We start from the raw sequence: 19,963 nt of genomic DNA on the forward strand, positions 1-19,963 counted from the left end.
TGGTAAAATCAACCAACTTTTTATTTAATTTACTTTTTTATTCTGCACCACTCTAAGAGTTCCGGTGTAGAATTATCATAAAGACATAGTTCCCAGTAGAACATTAAAGTCAAGCATCATTGGTTGTGGTCAGTAAGCAGGTTTGATCAGCCTGCGTAGATACCGAGAGTGAGTGATATCGGTCCTCGTTATACTATTCTACCGTAAAGTGCTCGACTTCTCGCGCAGGTCGTCGGGCTACTAAAGCCTTCTGCAGAGGATCGAAATTACAATGACATGTGTTTGGATCATCCTCAGGGATATTTTCCAGACATTCTCAAAATAGACCATTGTACAGTTCTAGAGTGACGTAAATGAAGTACCTACCAACGTACCACTCTATGAAATATTTTTCAAAAATCATAGTGATAGGAACAGTGTTGCCAATCTGATAACACTCATTCAAAAAATAATATATATTAAAACAATTAGTATGTAAGCGTTGGCAACCACTATTTCCTTTCGTATACTCCTTTATGGCAAGCATTATTATTTAAGCAGCATGGAGCTTAAGAATATAATTTTTGCTTCAAACTAAGGGTCTGATGCACTCTTGCCTCGAGTTATGCTTCTTTGCCTCAAGTTTTCAGTCAAAATTTCAATACATTTATTTTCAAATGAAGGAACATCAAAACTTACTTCGTTCGACGCATCTTTTTTGCGGCCAATCAAATCTCTGGTTCCGATTCTTGCACTGACAATAAGCTCGCATCAGAAATTTATTATAACTGCAGATAACGCCATCTCCATCACCGCAATAGTTGGGATTGTCGATACATTCTTCTATTCTCTCGCAGTAGTCTCCACTTGTCCCAAATTTACATTCACAGTAATGCGGTTCCTTTCCATCCTCCTCGTGATTAGCATTTAGACAGTCTGCCCCGTTAAAACACTCCTTATAAGATTTGCAGGGCTCTGAAAGAGAAATGAAAGGTTCTTTTGAGGCGCATTATCAATAACTAATCATCAGTAATCCCATCCACACAAAAACATTGCTCATTAATAGGAAAGATTCAAGAAAAAGGTTACATTCAGGTCATTTGAAAAGCATAATCATTAACTTATCATCATTACTCCCATCCAAAGAAATTTGATTAATAAGAGATGGATTTGAAAAAGAAATTACATTCAGGTAATTTGAGACAGATGATCCTTAATATCCTCATCAAAAAATGAATAATAGGAGATGGATTCAAAAAATAAAGTTACGTTCAGATCACTTTTGAGACGCATAATCAGTAACTAATCATCAGTTACCTCATCCAAAAATTTTTAATTGGAAATGGATTAAAAAAAAGGTTAAATTTGAGACACTTAATCATCAGTAACTGATTATTCAGGTCATAATCAGTAACTAATCATCAGTTACTCCATCTAAAAATTATTAATAGGGGATAGATTCAAGAAAAACGTTGCATTCAAGTCATTTGAGACGCATAATCAACAACTAATCATCAATAACCTTTTCCAAAAAACGATTAACAGTGGATGGATTAAAAAAAAAAGTTACATTTGAGAAGCCTAATCATCTGTTACCGCTACCAAAAAAATGGTTAATACGACCACAAATTCGAAAGAAAGCTTACATTCAGGTCACTTGAGATGCATAATCATTAACTAATTAACTAATCATCCGTCACTCCACCAAAAAACATTATTAATATTATGCTGATAAAAAAAAAGGTTTCAATAACATATTATAAAATAACTATTATGTTGTTAGAAACATATTTCAGAGTGGGCAAAAATGGCTCCAGTTGTCTGACAGCCTTAGTGTGGTTAGCTTGTGCATACATGTCATGCGGTAGTCTTAAAATCCCACAATGCCTTAGGGAGTAAAGAAATAACAATAATGGTTAAGCTGAATTTTAAAATTTAGCCAATACTTAAATCAGGGATGTCAGTAGTAAGAGCAGGCATCGGTGCGGCGGAAGTGATGGGCAGTCAAGGGGTGCTTATTTCTGCCCCAACCGGAAGTTGCTTATTTCTGCCCGCCTACAATCGGAAGTTGCTTATTTCTGCCCACCTACAAACCGGAAGTTGCTTATTTCTGCCCGCTTGCTTATTTCTGCCCGCCTGAAAATTGAAACTTCGTCTGCAACGTCATGGGGAGCTTATTTCTTTTTTTCTTAAGCCTAATATATTTTTAGTTTCGGTTTCTGTTTTTAATTTAGTTTCGTTTTTTCAAATATTATTTAATTTATTAGTTTTTTGAGGGTGGCAACACTTATTATTTTTAATATTATTTTTTAAGGATGGCAACGCTTAGAAACTTTGTTATTTGGGGAGATATTGTATATTATGAAGTTATGACGTCATCTCTTATTACATAAATGATATCATGCTTTTGATCTAGTGACGCCATCTATGTAGGAATAAAATGACTTTAAATCTATTTTAATATTTAAATCTGTTTTAATATTATTTATTAAATATAATTAAGGCTGAGGATCGAACTCGCGCCATTAAAAAGCCTTCGTGGGTCAGTAGTTGGATATCATAACCATTTACCCACGAATGCTTGGTTAGATATGTGTTAATAAGTTAAACCTTTGTATAGTGAACACGTGTATAAATAAAAACTGTTTGATATCGGTATCATACTACAGTTTCATCGATATTCACTTAACCTTTGATAGTTATTAAATAATTATTTCTGCCCCTCTTAATACTATTATAATTTTCTCTGGATGGCAATGGTACTGACCATACACGTGTTAATTATTACATAATAAATAAATAATATCATGCACATGCTTTTTATTCTAATGGCTCCATCTATACTTAAATATTAAAAAGAAAATATATAAATAACTCTTAATTTTAGTTATTTTTTATTATAAATATAATTGATAAGACTTTAATTATTATTAACCTAATCAATATTAATGAATACATTTAAATAAATTGATTCTATAATAAAATAAAAATTCTATTAAGTATGTCTACTGTGAATATTAAAAGTATCAGACTTAAAGGCATATTAATTTTAAGTCAATGAATGTTATTTTATAAGATTAGATATTTATCACCTTCGTTTGAATTTACGGCTATCAATGTAGTTTTGTTATTTTTGAACCCAGGAGACAATAGAACTCCTAGATCTTGAGACAATACATGTGTTCGAAGTGGACTTTGTGAGTACCCCTGTTATATGAAGAGGAAAACCACGAAAACCTCCTACGCTTAGTCCGACGAAAAGCAGTGGGCTTGGTTTTGTTAATCAGAATCCTGTGAATGTACAGAGATCAGCGGAAAAAACTTAAGGTTTTACTTTGAAAAACTAGAAAATTTTTACTAAAATAAAATTATTTTCTTAAAAGTTAGATATTATTTTTACAAAAATAAAAATATTAGAAAGTTTCCCTCAATAATAAAATATTTTCTGAAAATTGGAAAATGTTAATAAAAAGTTTGAAATATTTTTACAAAACTAGGATATTTTTTACAAAAATCAAAAATATTTTACTAAAAGATAGAAAAATTTCATAAAAATAAGAAATCTTTTCTGAAATGTTAAAAAAAATTTTTACAAAAAAAAAATCTTTTCTGAAAACTGGAAAATGTTAATAAAAAGTTTGAAATATTTTTACAAAACTATAATCTATGATTTAATTAATCTATTACGCAATCACACTAATGATGAAAAAATGAATATGATATTAGCAATAAATGGTTGATAGTTAGAAAACTGGACAGATGCCTTTGATTTCATCTAATTTTCAGTTTTGCAAGAGCTCCAACACGTATTAATATAGATATTTAAAAAATATAAATTTTATTAATTTTCTACAAAATCATTTATGAAAAAAAATTATTATCTAATTAAAAACTAATATATAACAATATATCTACGGTGTTTATTCAAACATATTTTTAAATACATTAATAAACTTTTTTCATCTTTAAACTTATAATTTTATCAACTAATATAGTTTAATTATTATATTAAAGTACTTATTTTTCAACCTCATGAAAAAAAATATTTGAATTAATTTTATTTTCTATTAGAAAATGAATAATGACATATTTACATAATATTATCAATTATATATTAAATTTCCTTAAAATTACAAAGGAATTAATTTAAATCTAAAAAACATATAAAAGGAATTTTTGCCGCTATAAAATTCATTTATGTTCAAAACATATTCATTTTATTATTATTTAATATTATAATAATGCAAATAACTTACTTTATTTTGAAAATACTAGTAAATTTAAAAGTATCTATAACCTTTCTCTTTGAAAGTATATATTTAAATGATACTGATTACAGAACTTGAACATGATATCTATTCCTCCCAAAATTTTACAAAGATAATGTCTGTCCAGGACGTTTGGGGTTTATCCACGTTTTATCAATTAGTCATAATATAAAGTGTAACATACTTGTTATAGAACGTGGGAATACAACTATTTCTCAGAAAATTGTTAAGAAACATATGATGTATGCTCGCAGAAGTGGTTGGATGAAACTTTGAATGAAATGTTATTTATTTTATTAAAATATATTTTGTCTTTATTGATCATTTTCACATGTGAAAAAGTTTATATTATCAAGAAAAAATTACACTCTTTAATAATTAATACAAAAAGTTTCAGAAAAATATATAAAATTCTCTGAAAAACTAGGAGATTTTAGCAAAAACTTAAGTATTTTTATAAAACTAGCAAATTTTTAACAAAAAGTTTAAAAAATGTTTAAAAGATAGAAGATTTTTTGTAAAAACATAAATATTTTCTTAAAAGATAGAAAAATCTGTTAAAAAGTTTGAATTATTTTTATAAAACTAGCAAATTTTTAACAAAAAGTTAAAATTTTTTCTTAAGAAAGGAAATTTTTTTGTAAAAACGTAATTAGCTTACTTAAAAGATAGAAACTTAAAACTAAAAACTTAAAAGATAGAAAATTTTGTGAAAAAGTTTGAAATATTTTTATAAAACTAGCAAATTTTTAACAAAAAGTTAAAATTTTTTTCCTAAAAGAGAAAATTTTTTTTTTTTTTTTTTGCAAAAACATACATATTTTCTGAAAAAATAGAAAATTTTGTTAAAAAGAAATAAAAATGTTACATTGTTTCCTGGTTCGTTAAGATTTTAAGATGTTTACTTTAAGTTAGATCAATAAATATTTTCTATAAAATCATTTTAACATTAATTTAAAATCATGAAGGCAGGAGAATCCGTTGGTTCTATGAACCATTCAGAGTGCGGGACAAGGACCCATATTTAAATACTACTTTCTATAAAGTTCATCCTCCATCCAGACTCCCATCTCTATGAATTAGCTGAAAAAACTTTCCAAAAAGCTTGAGATATGTGGGACTGGATCTCAACTTCATAGTTTCCTAATTCTCGTTGTCTCTTTCTTAAATACTTCCAATGCCCTTAGGAAAATTTGCCATAGGTTTGCCATAAAAAAATGCCATAGGATATTCCTATGGGGTTTTGCCTATGGCAAAAATTTTGCCATATACGTATGCCAGAATTTTGCCATACATGTATGGCAAATTTCTGCCATAGGCAAAACCCCATAGGAATATTCTATGGCATTTTTTTGAATGGCAAAATTTTGCCATAGGCAAAACCCCATAGGAATATCCTATGGCATTTTTTTGTATGGCAAAGTTTTGCCATAAGTGTATGGCAAAAGTGTATGGCAAAATTTTGCCATAGGCAAAACCCCATAGGAATATCCTATGGCATTTCTTTATATGGCAAACTTTTGCCATAAAACTAAGATGTGCTACAGTTTATGAAGAAATATTTTTCCATAGGTTATGGTATACCTTTGCCATACAGCTATGGCAACATTTCTCGTTGATATTTTACCATACGTCAAAAAATAATTACTTACAAGAATCTTTCGCAATGGATATTAAAAATGCAAAACTTAATAATTGTAGAATAAATATATACCCTTAGGAAAATTTGCCATAGGTTTGCCATAAAAAAATGCCATAGGATATTCCTATGGGGTTTTGCCTATGGCAAAAATTTTGCCATATACGTATGGCGGAATTTTGCCATACATGTATGGCAAATTTTTGCTATAGGCAAAACCCCATAGGAATATTCTATGGCATTTTTTTGAATGGCAAAATTTTGCCATAGGCAAAACCCCATAGGAATATCCTATGGAATTTTTTTGTATGGCAAAGTTTTGCCATAAGTGTATGGCAAAAGTGTATGGCAAAATTTTGCCATAGGCAAAACCCCATAGGAATATCCTATGGCATTTTTTTATATGGCAAATTTTTGCCATAAAACTAAGATGTGCTACAGTTTATGAAGAAATATTTTTCCATAGGTTATGGTACACCTTTGCCATACAGCTATGGCAACATTTCTCGTTGATATTTTGCCATACGTCAAAAAATAATTACTTACAAGAATCTTTCGCAATGGATAATATTAAAAATGCAAAACTTAATAATTGTGGAATAAATATATATTCAGAAAGTTTTTTTTTAAATTTCTTTGATGAACTTCTCCTGTTTTACTTGCAGAATCCTTTTTGTATGCTGTTCTTATTCAAATAAATTTCAAACAGTTAGTACTAACCGCTAGAAAATGGGTCCCGTGGTCGGAGCGAGTGGGGAAAATAATGGTTATGTTGATCAGAAACAAAATATATTGAGTACAGGCAACTAATATTTGTTAAAGCTGTAAAAATAAGAAAATAGAAAGTGGGTCCGGAGGTCGGAGCGAGTACAAAAAACATTAATTTGATTGATTGGTATCATAATTAGTTAGATAAGCGTCAGATATTAGAGGAACCTAAAAGAACGCGAAGCAAAATAACGGTCCGATGTTCGGAGCGAGTATGAAAATTCTTTAAATTTCGATATGTGATACTAAACTAAAAATTAAACAGACTACTAAAACAATAAAATACTATTAAAACTCAAAAGATAAAGAGTGGGGCCGGTGGTCGAAGCGAAATTAGTTTAAAATAGATCAAACGGGACAAAAGCTGAATATGTAACGGTGCAACCAGTGGTGGCATGTGAACAAAATTTTATCTATAAAAAAGATGGTATTAGACTATGAAAAGCTAAGAATAGAAAACAGGATAAATTAATTGATCCCCTACTAATGAGGGATAAAAAAACTCAGAAAATTTATGTTGAATTATGATAAGCACATTTAGAAAAGAGAACACAATATAGAAACATTGGTAAATACAAAACATGCTTAAGACATGATTAAAATTGGTAAAATTAATAATTGTTATTGACAAATTTACACTTGGTCAGGGATAGTAAATAAACATTAATTGGGTATAGGAATCACTATGACGAAAAAGTTGTAAACTTAAGGAAAGATTAAATTGTTAAAAGCATTTTTGGTTACAGCAGCAGATGATATGGCAGGGACTGTCCAGTTGATGATATTGAAGCAAAACAATTGTCAACCAGTAATCCAGCAAATCTAGTTAAGTGATGACCCTAAGCTATGTATAAACATGTAACAGAACATTGTACAAATATACGTGGATACTTAAGAAATATTAGTTGTAAAATAGTAAAACACAAAGACATGATAAAAAACAATTTAATGGCAAGCAAAAATTAAACACAAAATATAAATATAAAGCCCTAACATATGTAAGATAATGTAAAAAAGCATTGCAAGAACCTAAGTGGAATTAAAATGAAAAACTAATGAGAATGTAAACACTGATAAAAGTACCAGACAGCCGGAAATTAAAAAACTTAATAAATTCAGATAGATAATTGCATAGGCGTTTGCAATAAAATGTTTTTGACCAAGAATGAGATCGAAAAAATATTAAAATAAGTAGCCAAAGTTAGCGAATGATTCCACTTGTAGTGGATGACACGTTAATATGGCGTTCTGATACACTAAGCCTAAATCAATGGAACATCGGATTTTAAACACTCAAAAATGGAAAAATTGGCCACCCGGAGGCCGGAAAAGACTCACCAGGAATGCCTTGTGGGTTTACATGTTGAATTTAATTAACTTCGGGGTGAAATAATGGATATTTATTTCTTTTAAAAGATGTTTTTGAGGACTCCATAGAAGTTGTTGTTTCGTTGGTGGAGATCTAGATCAGCTTTTCTCTATGGTATACTGCCATACAAATCTTTAAGGTTACCATTGGCCTATGGTATACTGCCATACAAATTTCTGTGGTTGCCATAGGCCAATGGTGACGTGCCATACAAATCCTTATGGTTACCATTAGTCTATGGTATACTGCCATACAAATCTTTATGGTAGCCATAGGCTTTTGGGGTTTTGCCATACAAATCTCTATGGTAACCATAGCCGTATGGTATCTTGCCATATAAATTTCTATGGTAGCCATAGGCTTATGGGGTTGTGCCATACAAATTTCTATGGTAGCCATAGGCTTATGGTGTTGTGCCATACAAATCTCTATGGTAACCATAGGCGTATGGTATCTTGCCATACAAATTTCTATGGTAGCCATAGGTTGCCATAGATTACCATAGGCTTCTCTATGGCAAATTTTCCTAAGGGTATCCAGAAAGCTTTTTTTTAAATTTCTTTGATAAACTTCTCCTATTTTACTTGCAGAATCCTTTTTGTATGCGGTTCTTATTCAAATAAATTTCAAACAGTTAGTACTAACCGCTAGAAAATGGGTCCTGTGGACGGAGCGAGTGGGGAAAATATTGGTTATGTTGATTAGGAACAAAATATATTGAGTACAGGTAACTAATATTTGTTAAAGCTGTAAAAACAAGAAAATAGAAAGTGGGTTCGGAGGTCGGAGCGAGTATAAAAAACGTTAATTTGATTGATTGGTATCATAATTAGTTAGATAAGCCTCAGATATTAGAGGAACCTAAAAGAACGCGAAGCAAAATAACGGTCTGATGGTCGGAGCGAGTATGAAAATTCTTTAAATTTTGATATGTGATACTAAACTAAAAATTAAACAGACTACTAAAACAATAAAATACTATTAAAACTCAAAAGATAAAGAGTGGGGCCGGTGGTCGAAGCGAAATTAGTTTAAAATAGATCAAACGGGACAAAAGCTGAATATGTAACGGTGCAACCAGTGGTGGCATGTGAACAAAATTTTATCCATAAAAAAGATGGTATTAGACTATGAAAAGCTAAGAATAGAAAACAGGCTAAATTAGTTGATCCCCTACTAGTGGGGGATAAAAAAACTCAGAAAATTTATGTTGAGTTGTGTTAAGCACATTTAGAAAAGTGAACACAATATAGAAACATTGGTAAATACAAAACATGTTTAAGACATGATTAAAATTGGTGAAATTAATAATTGTTATTGACAAATTTACACTTGGTCAGGGATAGTAAATAAAAATTAAATGGGTATAGGGAATCACTATGACGAAAAAGTTGTAAACTTAAGGAAAGATTAAATTGTTAGAAGCATTTTTGGTTATAGCAGCAGATGATATGGCCAGGGACTGTTCAGTTGATGATATTGAAGCAAAACAATTGTCAACCAGTAATCCAGCAAATCTAGTTAAGTGATGACCCTAAGCTATGTATAAACATGTAACAGAACATTGTACAAATACATGTGGATACTTAAGAAATATTAGTTGTAAAATAGTAAAACACAGAGACATGATAAAAAACAATTTAATGGCAAGCAAAAATTAAACACAAAAAATAAATATAAAGCCCTAACATATGTAAGATAATGTAAAAAAGCATTGCAAGAACCTAAGTGGAATTAAAATAAAAAACTAATGAGAATGTAAACGCTGATAAAAGTACCAAACAGCCGGAAATTAAAAAACTTAATAAATTCAGATAGATAATCGCATAGGGCGTTTGCAATAAAATGTTTTTGACCAAGAATGAGATCGAAAAAATATTAAAATAAGTAGCCAAAGTTAGCGAAAGATTCCACTTGTAGTGGATGACACGTTAATATGGCGGTCTGATACTCTAAGCCTAAATCAATGGAACATCTGATTTTAAACACTCAAAAATGGAAAAATTGGCCACCCGGAGGCCGGAAAAGACTCACCAGGAATGCCTTGTGGGTTTACATGTTGAATTTAATTAACTTCGGGGTGAAATAATGGATATTTATTTCTTTTAGAAGATGTTTTTGAGGACTCCATAGAAGTTGTTGTTTCGTTGGTGGAGATCTAATCAACTTTTCTCTATGGCATACTGCCATACAAATCTTTAAGGTTACCATTGGCCTATGGTATACTGCCATACAAATTTCTGTGGTTGCCATAGGCCAATGGTGACGTGCCATACAAATCCTTATGGTTACCATTAGTCTATGGTATACTGCCATACAAATATTTATGGTAGCCATAGGCTTTTGGGGTTTTGCCATACAAATCTCTATGGTAACCATAGGCGTATGGTATCTTGCCATATAAATTTCTATGGTAGCCATAGGCTTATGGGGTTGTGCCATACAAATCTCTATGGTAGCCATAGGCTTATGGTGTTGTGCCATACAAATCTCTATGGTAACCATAGGCGTATGGTATCTTGCCATACAAATTTCTATGGTAGCCATAGGTTGCCATAGATTACCATAGGCTTCTCTATGGCAAATTTTCCTAAGGGTGTATTTTCACAATTTTTTTTTCTTCATCTTTTTATTGTTATTTGTGGTATGATCTATATTTTTTTTTCTTGAACAAGATGGTGTGTGAATGGATCGGATATGATTGAGTAAATCAGATTTTAACTTAAAAAAATTCACTACACAAATTAAGCTTATGCGAAACTAAGTGAGTCAGTAAGTGTCTCTTTAAATTATCATTTCGAAAAAGGTCTTTTAACATTCTTCACATTCAAAAGTTTCTCGATTTTTCATGAGTTTTTAAATGTCTATTCAAGTTACACTTTCGATTAATCACCTTATCATTGATTCAATATTAAAATAAAAATTGTATTTAATATGTCTACTGTGTATATTAAAAGTATTGGACTTAAAGGCGTATTAATTTTAAATCAATGAATGTTATTTTATAAGATTAGATATTTATCACCTTCGTTTGGATTTACGGTTATCAATGTTGTTTTGTTATTTTTGAACCCAGGAGACAAGGGAACTCCTAGATCTTGAGACAATACATGTCTTCGAAGTGGACTTTGGGAGTACCCATGTTATATGAAGAGGAAAACCACGAAAACCTCCTACGCTTAGTCCGACAACAAGCAGTGGGCTTGGTTTTGTTAATCAGTATCCTGTGAATGTACAGAGATAAGAGGAAAAACTTAAGGTTTTACTTTGAAAAACTAGAAAATTTTTACAAAAATAAAATGTTTTTCTTAAAAGTTAGATATTATTTTTACAAAAATAAAAATATTAGAAAGTTTCCCTGAATAATAAAAATATTTTCTGAAAATTGGAAAATGTTAATAAAAAGTTTGAAATATTTTTACAAAACTATAATCTATGATTTAATTAATCTATTACGCAATCACACTAATGATGAAAAAATGAATATGATATTAGCAATGAATGGTTGTTAGTTGAAAACTGAATAGATGCATTTGATTTCACCTAATTTAAGAGGGAACTCCAAGATCTTGAGACAATGCATATCTTCGAAGTGGACTTTGTGAGTACCCATGTTATGTGAAGAGGAAAACCAAGAAAACCTCCTACGCTTAGTCCAACGACAAGTAGTGGGGCTTGGTTTTCGTTAACCAGTATCCTGTGAATGTACAGAGATCAGAGGAAAAACTCAAAGTTTTAGTAAAATAAATGTTATCATTTTATATATATTCTAATGGTGTCATCTATACTTAAAATGTTAGAAGTTTAGTTATTTTTTGATATATGTATAGTTGATATAAATGACTGTAATTATTATTAAACTATTCAATATTACCTATTATTATCCTATTCAGTTAGAAAGTACACCCTTTAATAATTAATACAAAAAAGTTTAGGAACAATATATAGAATTTTCTGAAAAAAACTAGAAAATATAAAAAACTTTCTTCGAAAAAACTAGAAAATTTTTACAAAAAGAAAAAATATTTTACTAAAAGAGAGAAAATTTTCATAAAAAAAAGAAATATTTTGTGAAATGTTAGAAATTTTATACGAAAATAAAAATATTTTCTGAAAACTGGAAAATGTTAATAAAAAGTTTGAAATATTTTTACAAAACTAGGATATTTTTTACAAAAAGCAAAAATATTTTACTAAAAGATTGAAAATTTTTATAAAAATAAGAAATATTTTCTGAAATGTTAGAAATTTTTTACGAAAATAAAAATATTTTCTGAAAACTGGAAAATGTTAATAAAAAGTTTGAAATATTTTTTACAAAACTAGGATATTTTTTACAAAAAGCAAAAATATTTTACTAAAAGATAGAAAATCTTCATAAAAATAAGAAATATTTTCTGAAAATTTAAAAATGTTAATAAAAATTTTGAAATATTTTTACAAAACTAGGATATTTTTTACAAAAAGCGAAACTATTCTACTAAAAGATAGAAAATCTTCATAAAATAAGGAATATTTTCTGTAACTATATTCTCATGTATATAGATAAGCTATATCCTTACAATTGTGATTAACTGATAAGACCCAAACGTCCCGGACAGAAATTATCTATATACATGAGAATATAGTTATCGTGAATCTCCCACGTTCTGTTAATATATAGAGAGATAATTTTAGATTCGACTTTCTAATTTTAAAATTAAGTAAGCTTAAGTTATTATAATTTCGAATAAGAAAATTAAAGTATTTATAGCATTAAAAAATTAACCGTTTTGTGTTTCTTTGGTTTAATTTCCATACGCTTGTTGGGAAATAGTGCAGAGTATTCATTTTTCAGAGTATTATATTTTCGCTGTATTCGTCTTATAAAGGATTAGCATGTCAAAACGGGAAAGAGATTCTGAAAAAGTAAGAAATATTTTTTTTCATTATTTCACTAAACATTTTCTATTCAAATTAACTCCTTTTTTTAAAAAATTTCACACATTAATTATGTTTTTTACTATATTTCTTAAATTATGTGAAGCATCTCAAATACAATTATTCGTTATAATACTACACGCGTTTAATTTTACATACTATTAAATATTTCTTCTGTATAAGGGTTCTGAACCACCTTAACCTGTACGACTAAGTTTAATTATTTGAGTTTTATCTTTAGGTTTAGATTTATTTATTGAATTTAATTTTTGAAGTTTAACTGTATACTTGAGTGAATAAATTGTTTTTATTTATAAGATCAGAGAAGTTATTTTTATGCTACAATTGCATATTTCAATTAATAATTTATTTGCGTTTACTTATTAATTTTTATTTATAACATGAATGAGTTAATTTTTATTGTTTATTCTGATTACTTTCATTTGTTATTTTTTTCTATTCATTTGTTTAAGATTTTGAAGCAATTTTTATCTTATTTTTATAGTGTGATGATGGGACTGAATTTAATTTCAGTGAGCCAGGTTTTGATTTTAACGAGTCAGATGATGAGGTAATCATTGTTTGTATTTTATTTTATCTTTGAGTTAAAAATAAATTTATTCAACATGTTTAAATATTAAATTTATTCGACATAATTATTCTTAATCAACAACTATAATCTTTAGTTCTTAGGCAGTTTGCCTCAAGAATTTCTTGAAAGTGAAGACGTAATTGGGGAAACTACGCAAACTTTCTTCGAAGACGATGATTCATTAATGGGTGAAATTACTCAGGGTTTTATGGAAGCTTCACAAGTTTTTCAGAATTTACCACTTTATAACCAAGTTGGTTCGGTATTTGAGGTAATAATTTTATTTTAGTATTTTAAATCTATTTTCAAATTGAAAATAACTCTCCCCCCCCCCTCCTAAAATCATCTAATTTATTTTCATTATCAGACTAAACCAGACCTTTCCAGTAGTGGATCAGTATATGTTGAAGAATTACCGCCTCCTCCACAAATTGATGATGTAAGTTTTAACTGGAATTATTCTTTTTATTTGTTTTACGCTTATTTATTATCTCAACTAAATACAGCTTCCACAACTCCCAATGGCTACTTTTATCACTATCTTGAAGAAATTATATTATGTTTCTTGTAGAACTGTCTTTTCCAGATTTTTGTGTCGTAAAGTCTACATTTAATTCTTTACTTATTAATTTTGATTTTTTTTTTTTAGTTGAATCCTGCAATAATCCTTAGCGCAGAAAGAAGTGGAAAATAGAGTGCATAGTGGAGGCGACCCACTTGAAAAAGCGCGCATAGTGGAGGCTATACCCACTTGAAAAAAAGCAGTGGAGGCTATACCCACTTGAAAAAAAGCAGTGGAGGCTATACCCACTTAGAAAAAAGCAGTGGCGACGTCCACTTTAATAACCGCGGAGTGCACCAGGAGAAGGGTCCTCGTCCCGCACTCTGGATGGTTCATAGAACCAACGGATTCTCCTATCTTCATGATTTAAAATTAATGTTAAAGTAATTTTATAGTAAATATTTATTGATCTAATTTAAAGTAATCATTTTAAAATCTTAACTTTAAAATCTTTAATAAAATATGTTTGCTTTTTGTAAAACAATATCCTAGTTTTGTAAAAATATTTCAAACTTTTTATTAACATTTCCCAATTTTCAGAAAATATTTTAATTTTTGTAAAAAAAATTTCTAACATTACAGAAAATATTCCTTATTTTATGAAGATTTTCTATCTTTTAGTAGAATAGTTTCGCTTTTTGTAAAAAATATCCTAGTTTTGTAAAAATATTTCAAAATTTTTATTAACATTTTTAAATTTTCAGAAAATATTTCTTATTTTTATGAAGATTTTCTATCTTTTAGTAAAATATTTTTGCTTTTTGTAAAAAATATCCTAGTTTTGTAAAAAATATTTCAAACTTTTTATTAACATTTTCCAGTTTTCAGAAAATATTTTTATTTTCGTAAAAAATTTCTAACATTTCAGAAAATATTTCTTATTTTTATAAAAATTTTCAATCTTTTAGTAAAATATTTTTGCTTTTTGTAAAAAATATCCTAGTTTTGTAAAAATATTTCAAACTTTTTATTAACATTTTCCAGTTTTCAGAAAATATTTTTATTTTCGTATAAAATTTCTAACATTTCACAAAATATTTCTTTTTTTTATGAAAATTTTCTCTCTTTTAGTAAAATATTTTTTCTTTTTGTAAAAATTTTCTAGTTTTTTCGAAGAAAGTTTTTTATATTTTCTAGTTTTTTTCAGAAAATTCTATATATTGTTCCTAAACTTTTTTGTATTAATTATTAAAGGGTGTACTTTCTAACTGAATAGGATAATAATAGGTAATATTGAATAGTTTAATAATAATTACAGTCATTTATATCAACTATACATATATCAAAAAATAACTAAACTTCTAACATTTTAAGTATAGATGACACCATTAGAATATATATAAAATGATAACATTTATTTTACTAAAACTTTGAGTTTTTCCTCTGATCTCTGTACATTCACAGGATACTGGTTAACGAAAACCAAGCCCCACTACTTGTCGTTGGACTAAGCGTAGGAGGTTTTCTTGGTTTTCCTCTTCACATAACATGGGTACTCACAAAGTCCACTTCGAAGATATGCATTGTCTCAAGATCTTGGAGTTCCCTCTTAAATTAGGTGAAATCAAAGGCATCTATTCAGTTTTCAACTAACAACCATTCATTGCTAATATCATATTCATTTTTTCATCATTAGTGTGATTGCGTAATAGATTAATTAAATCATAGATTATAGTTTTGTAAAAATATTTCAAACTTTTTATTAACATTTTCCAATTTTCAGAAAATATTTTTATTATTCAGGGAAACTTTCTAATATTTTTATTTTTGTAAAAATAATATCTAACTTTTAAGAAAAACATTTTATTTTTGTAAAAATTTTCTAGTTTTTCAAAGTAAAACCTTAAGTTTTTCCTCTTATCTCTGTACATTCACAGGATACTGATTAACAAAACCAAGCCCACTGCTTGTTGTCGGACTAAGCGTAGGAGGTTTTCGTGGTTTTCCTCTTCATATAACATGGGTACTCTCAAAGTCCACTTCGAAGACATGTATTGTCTCAAGATCTAGGAGTTCCCTTGCCTCCTGGGTTCAAAAATAACAAAACAACATTGATAACCGTAAATCCAAACGAAGGTGATAAATATCTAATCTTATAAAATAACATTCATTGATTTAAAATTAATACGCCTTTAAGTCCAATACTTTTAATATACACAGTAGACATATTAAATACAATTTTTATTTTAATATTGAATCAATGATAAGGTGATTAATCGAAAGTGTAACTTGAATAGACATTTAAAAACTCATGAAAAATCGAGAAACTTTTGAATGTGAAGAATGTTAAAAGACCTTTTTCGAAATGATAATTTAAAGAGACACTTACTGACTCACTTAGTTTCGCATAAGCTTAATTTGTGTAGTGAATTTTTTTAAGTTAAAATCTGATTTACTCAATCATATCCGATCCATTCACACACCATCTTGTTCAAGAAAAAAAAAATATAGATCATACCACAAATAACAATAAAAAGATGAAGAAAAAAAAATTGTGAAAATACATTGGAAGTATTTAAGAAAGAGACAACGAGAATTAGGAAACTATGAAGTTGAGATCCAGTCCCACATATCTCAAGCTTTTTGGAAAGTTTTTTCAGCTAATTCATAGAGATGGGAGTCTGGATGGAGGATGAACTTTATAGAAAGTAGTATTTAAATATGGGTCCTTGTCCCGCACTCTGAATGGTTCATAGAACCAACGGATTCTCCTGCCTTCATGATTTTAAATTAATGTTAAAATGATTTTATAGAAAATATTTATTGATCTAACTTAAAGTAAACATCTTAAAATCTTAACGAACCAGGAAACAATGTAACATTTTTATTTCTTTTTAACAAAATTTTCTATTTTTTCAGAAAATATGTATGTTTTTGCAAAAAAAAAAAAAAAAATTTTCTCTTTTAGGAAAAAAATTTTAACTTTTTGTTAAAAATTTGCTAGTTTTATAAAAATATTTCAAACTTTTTCACAAAATTTTCTATCTTTTAAGTTTTTAGTTTTAAGTTTCTATCTTTTAAGTAAGCTAATTACGTTTTTACAAAAAAATTTCCTTTCTTAAGAAAAAATTTTAACTTTTTGTTAAAAATTTGCTAGTTTTATAAAAATAATTCAAACTTTTTAACAGATTTTTCTATCTTTTAAGAAAATATTTATGTTTTTACAAAAAATCTTCTATCTTTTAAACATTTTTTAAACTTTTTGTTAAAAATTTGCTAGTTTTATAAAAATACTTAAGTTTTTGCTAAAATCTCCTAGTTTTTCAGAGAATTTTATATATTTTTCTGAAACTTTTTGTATTAATTATTAAAGAGTGTAATTTTTTCTTGATAATATAAACTTTTTCACATGTGAAAATGATCAATAAAGACAAAATATATTTTAATAAAATAAATAACATTTCATTCAAAGTTTCATCCAACCACTTCTGCGAGCATACATCATATGTTTCTTAACAATTTTCTGAGAAATAGTTGTATTCCCACGTTCTATAACAAGTATGTTACACTTTATATTATGACTAATTGATAAAACGTGGATAAACCCCAAACGTCCTGGACAGACATTATCTTTGTAAAATTTTGGGAGGAATAGATATCATGTTCAAGTTCTGTAATCAGTATCATTTAAATATATACTTTCAAAGAGAAAGGTTATAGATACTTTTAAATTTACTAGTATTTTCAAAATAAAGTAAGTTATTTGCATTATTATAATATTAAATAATAATAAAATGAATATGTTTTGAACATAAATGAATTTTATAGCGGCAAAAATTCCTTTTATATGTTTTTTAGATTTAAATTAATTCCTTTGTAATTTTAAGGAAATTTAATATATAATTGATAATATTATGTAAATATGTCATTATTCATTTTCTAATAGAAAATAAAATTAATTCAAATATTTTTTTTCATGAGGTTGAAAAATAAGTACTTTAATATAATAATTAAACTATATTAGTTGATAAAATTATAAGTTTAAAGATGAAAAAAGTTTATTAATGTATTTAAAAATATGTTTGAATAAACACCGTAGATATATTGTTATATATTAGTTTTTAATTAGATAATAATTTTTTTTCATAAATGATTTTGTAGAAAATTAATAAAATTTATATTTTTTAAATATCTATATTAATACGTGTTGGAGCTCTTGCAAAACTGAAAATTAGATGAAATCAAAGGCATCTGTCCAGTTTTCTAACTATCAACCATTTATTGCTAATATCATATTCATTTTTTCATCATTAGTGTGATTGCGTAATAGATTAATTAAATCATAGATTATAGTTTTGTAAAAATATTTCAAACTTTTTATTAACATTTTCCAGTTTTCAGAAAAGATTTTTTTTTTGTAAAAATTTTTTTTAACATTTCAGAAAAGATTTCTTATTTTTATGAAATTTTTCTATCTTTTAGTAAAATATTTTTGATTTTTGTAAAAAATATCCTAGTTTTGTAAAAATATTTCAAACTTTTTATTAACATTTTCCAATTTTCAGAAAATATTTTATTATTGAGGGAAACTTTCTAATATTTTTATTTTTGTAAAAATAATATCTAACTTTTAAGAAAATAATTTTATTTTAGTAAAAATTTTCTAGTTTTTCAAAGTAAAACCTTAAGTTTTTTCCGCTGATCTCTGTACATTCACAGGATTCTGATTAACAAAACCAAGCCCACTGCTTTTCGTCGGACTAAGCGTAGGAGGTTTTCGTGGTTTTCCTCTTCATATAACAGGGGTACTCACAAAGTCCACTTCGAACACATGTATTGTCTCAAGATCTAGGAGTTCTATTGTCTCCTGGGTTCAAAAATAACAAAACTACATTGATAGCCGTAAATTCAAACGAAGGTGATAAATATCTAATCTTATAAAATAACATTCATTGACTTAAAATTAATATGCCTTTAAGTCTGATACTTTTAATATTCACAGTAGACATACTTAATAGAATTTTTATTTTATTATAGAATCAATTTATTTAAATGTATTCATTAATATTGATTAGGTTAATAATAATTAAAGTCTTATCAATTATATTTATAATAAAAAATAACTAAAATTAAGAGTTATTTATATATTTTCTTTTTAATATTTAAGTATAGATGGAGCCATTAGAATAAAAAGCATGTGCATGATATTATTTATTTATTATGTAATAATTAACACGTGTATGGTCAGTACCATTGCCATCCAGAGAAAATTATAATAGTATTAAGAGGGGCAGAAATAATTATTTAATAACTATCAAAGGTTAAGTGAATATCGATGAAACTGTAGTATGATACCGATATCAAACAGTTTTTATTTATACACGTGTTCACTATACAAAGGTTTAACTTATTAACTCATATCTAACCAAGCATTCGTGGGTAAATGGTTATGATATCCAACTACTGACCCACGAAGGCTTTTTAATGGCGCGAGTTCGATCCTCAGCCTTAATTATATTTAATAAATAATATTAAAACAGATTTAAATATTAAAATAGATTTAAAGTCATTTTATTCCTACATAGATGGCGTCACTAGATCAAAAGCATGATATCATTTATGTAATAAGAGATGACGTCATAACTTCATAATATACAATATCTCCCCAAATAACAAAGTTTCTAAGCGTTGCCATCCTTAAAAAATAATATTAAAAATAATAAGTGTTGCCACCCTCAAAAAACTAATAAATTAAATAATATTTGAAAAAACGAAACTAAATTAAAAACAGAAACCGAAACTAAAAATATATTAGGCTTAAGAAAAAAAGAAATAAGCTCCCCATGACGTTGCAGACGAAGTTTCAATTTTCAGGCGGGCAGAAATAAGCAAGCGGGCAGAAATAAGCAACTTCCGGTTTGTAGGT

The 19,963-nt window shown here is 27.9% G+C and overlaps 1 protein-coding gene across 1 annotated transcript in view; it reads right to left on the reverse strand.

The window, feature by feature from the left end:
* Positions 1 to 652: 652 nt before the first annotated feature.
* Positions 653 to 19,963, reverse strand: part of LOC147808523 (uncharacterized) — a 28,298-nt gene continuing 8,987 nt past the window's right edge. Inside the window, exon 3 of the mRNA XM_087163279.1 lies at positions 653 to 954. Within this exon, the coding sequence (XP_087019405.1) occupies positions 668 to 954 (287 nt within the window). The 3' untranslated portion in view covers positions 653 to 667. The remainder of the gene's footprint in view (positions 955 to 19,963) is intronic.

The sequence above is a fragment of the Parasteatoda tepidariorum genome, chromosome 5, assembly GCF_982258835.1.
Source record: "Parasteatoda tepidariorum strain Cologne lab strain chromosome 5, Ptep-v5.0, whole genome shotgun sequence".
NCBI classification, from domain to species: Eukaryota; Metazoa; Arthropoda; class Arachnida; order Araneae; family Theridiidae; genus Parasteatoda; species Parasteatoda tepidariorum.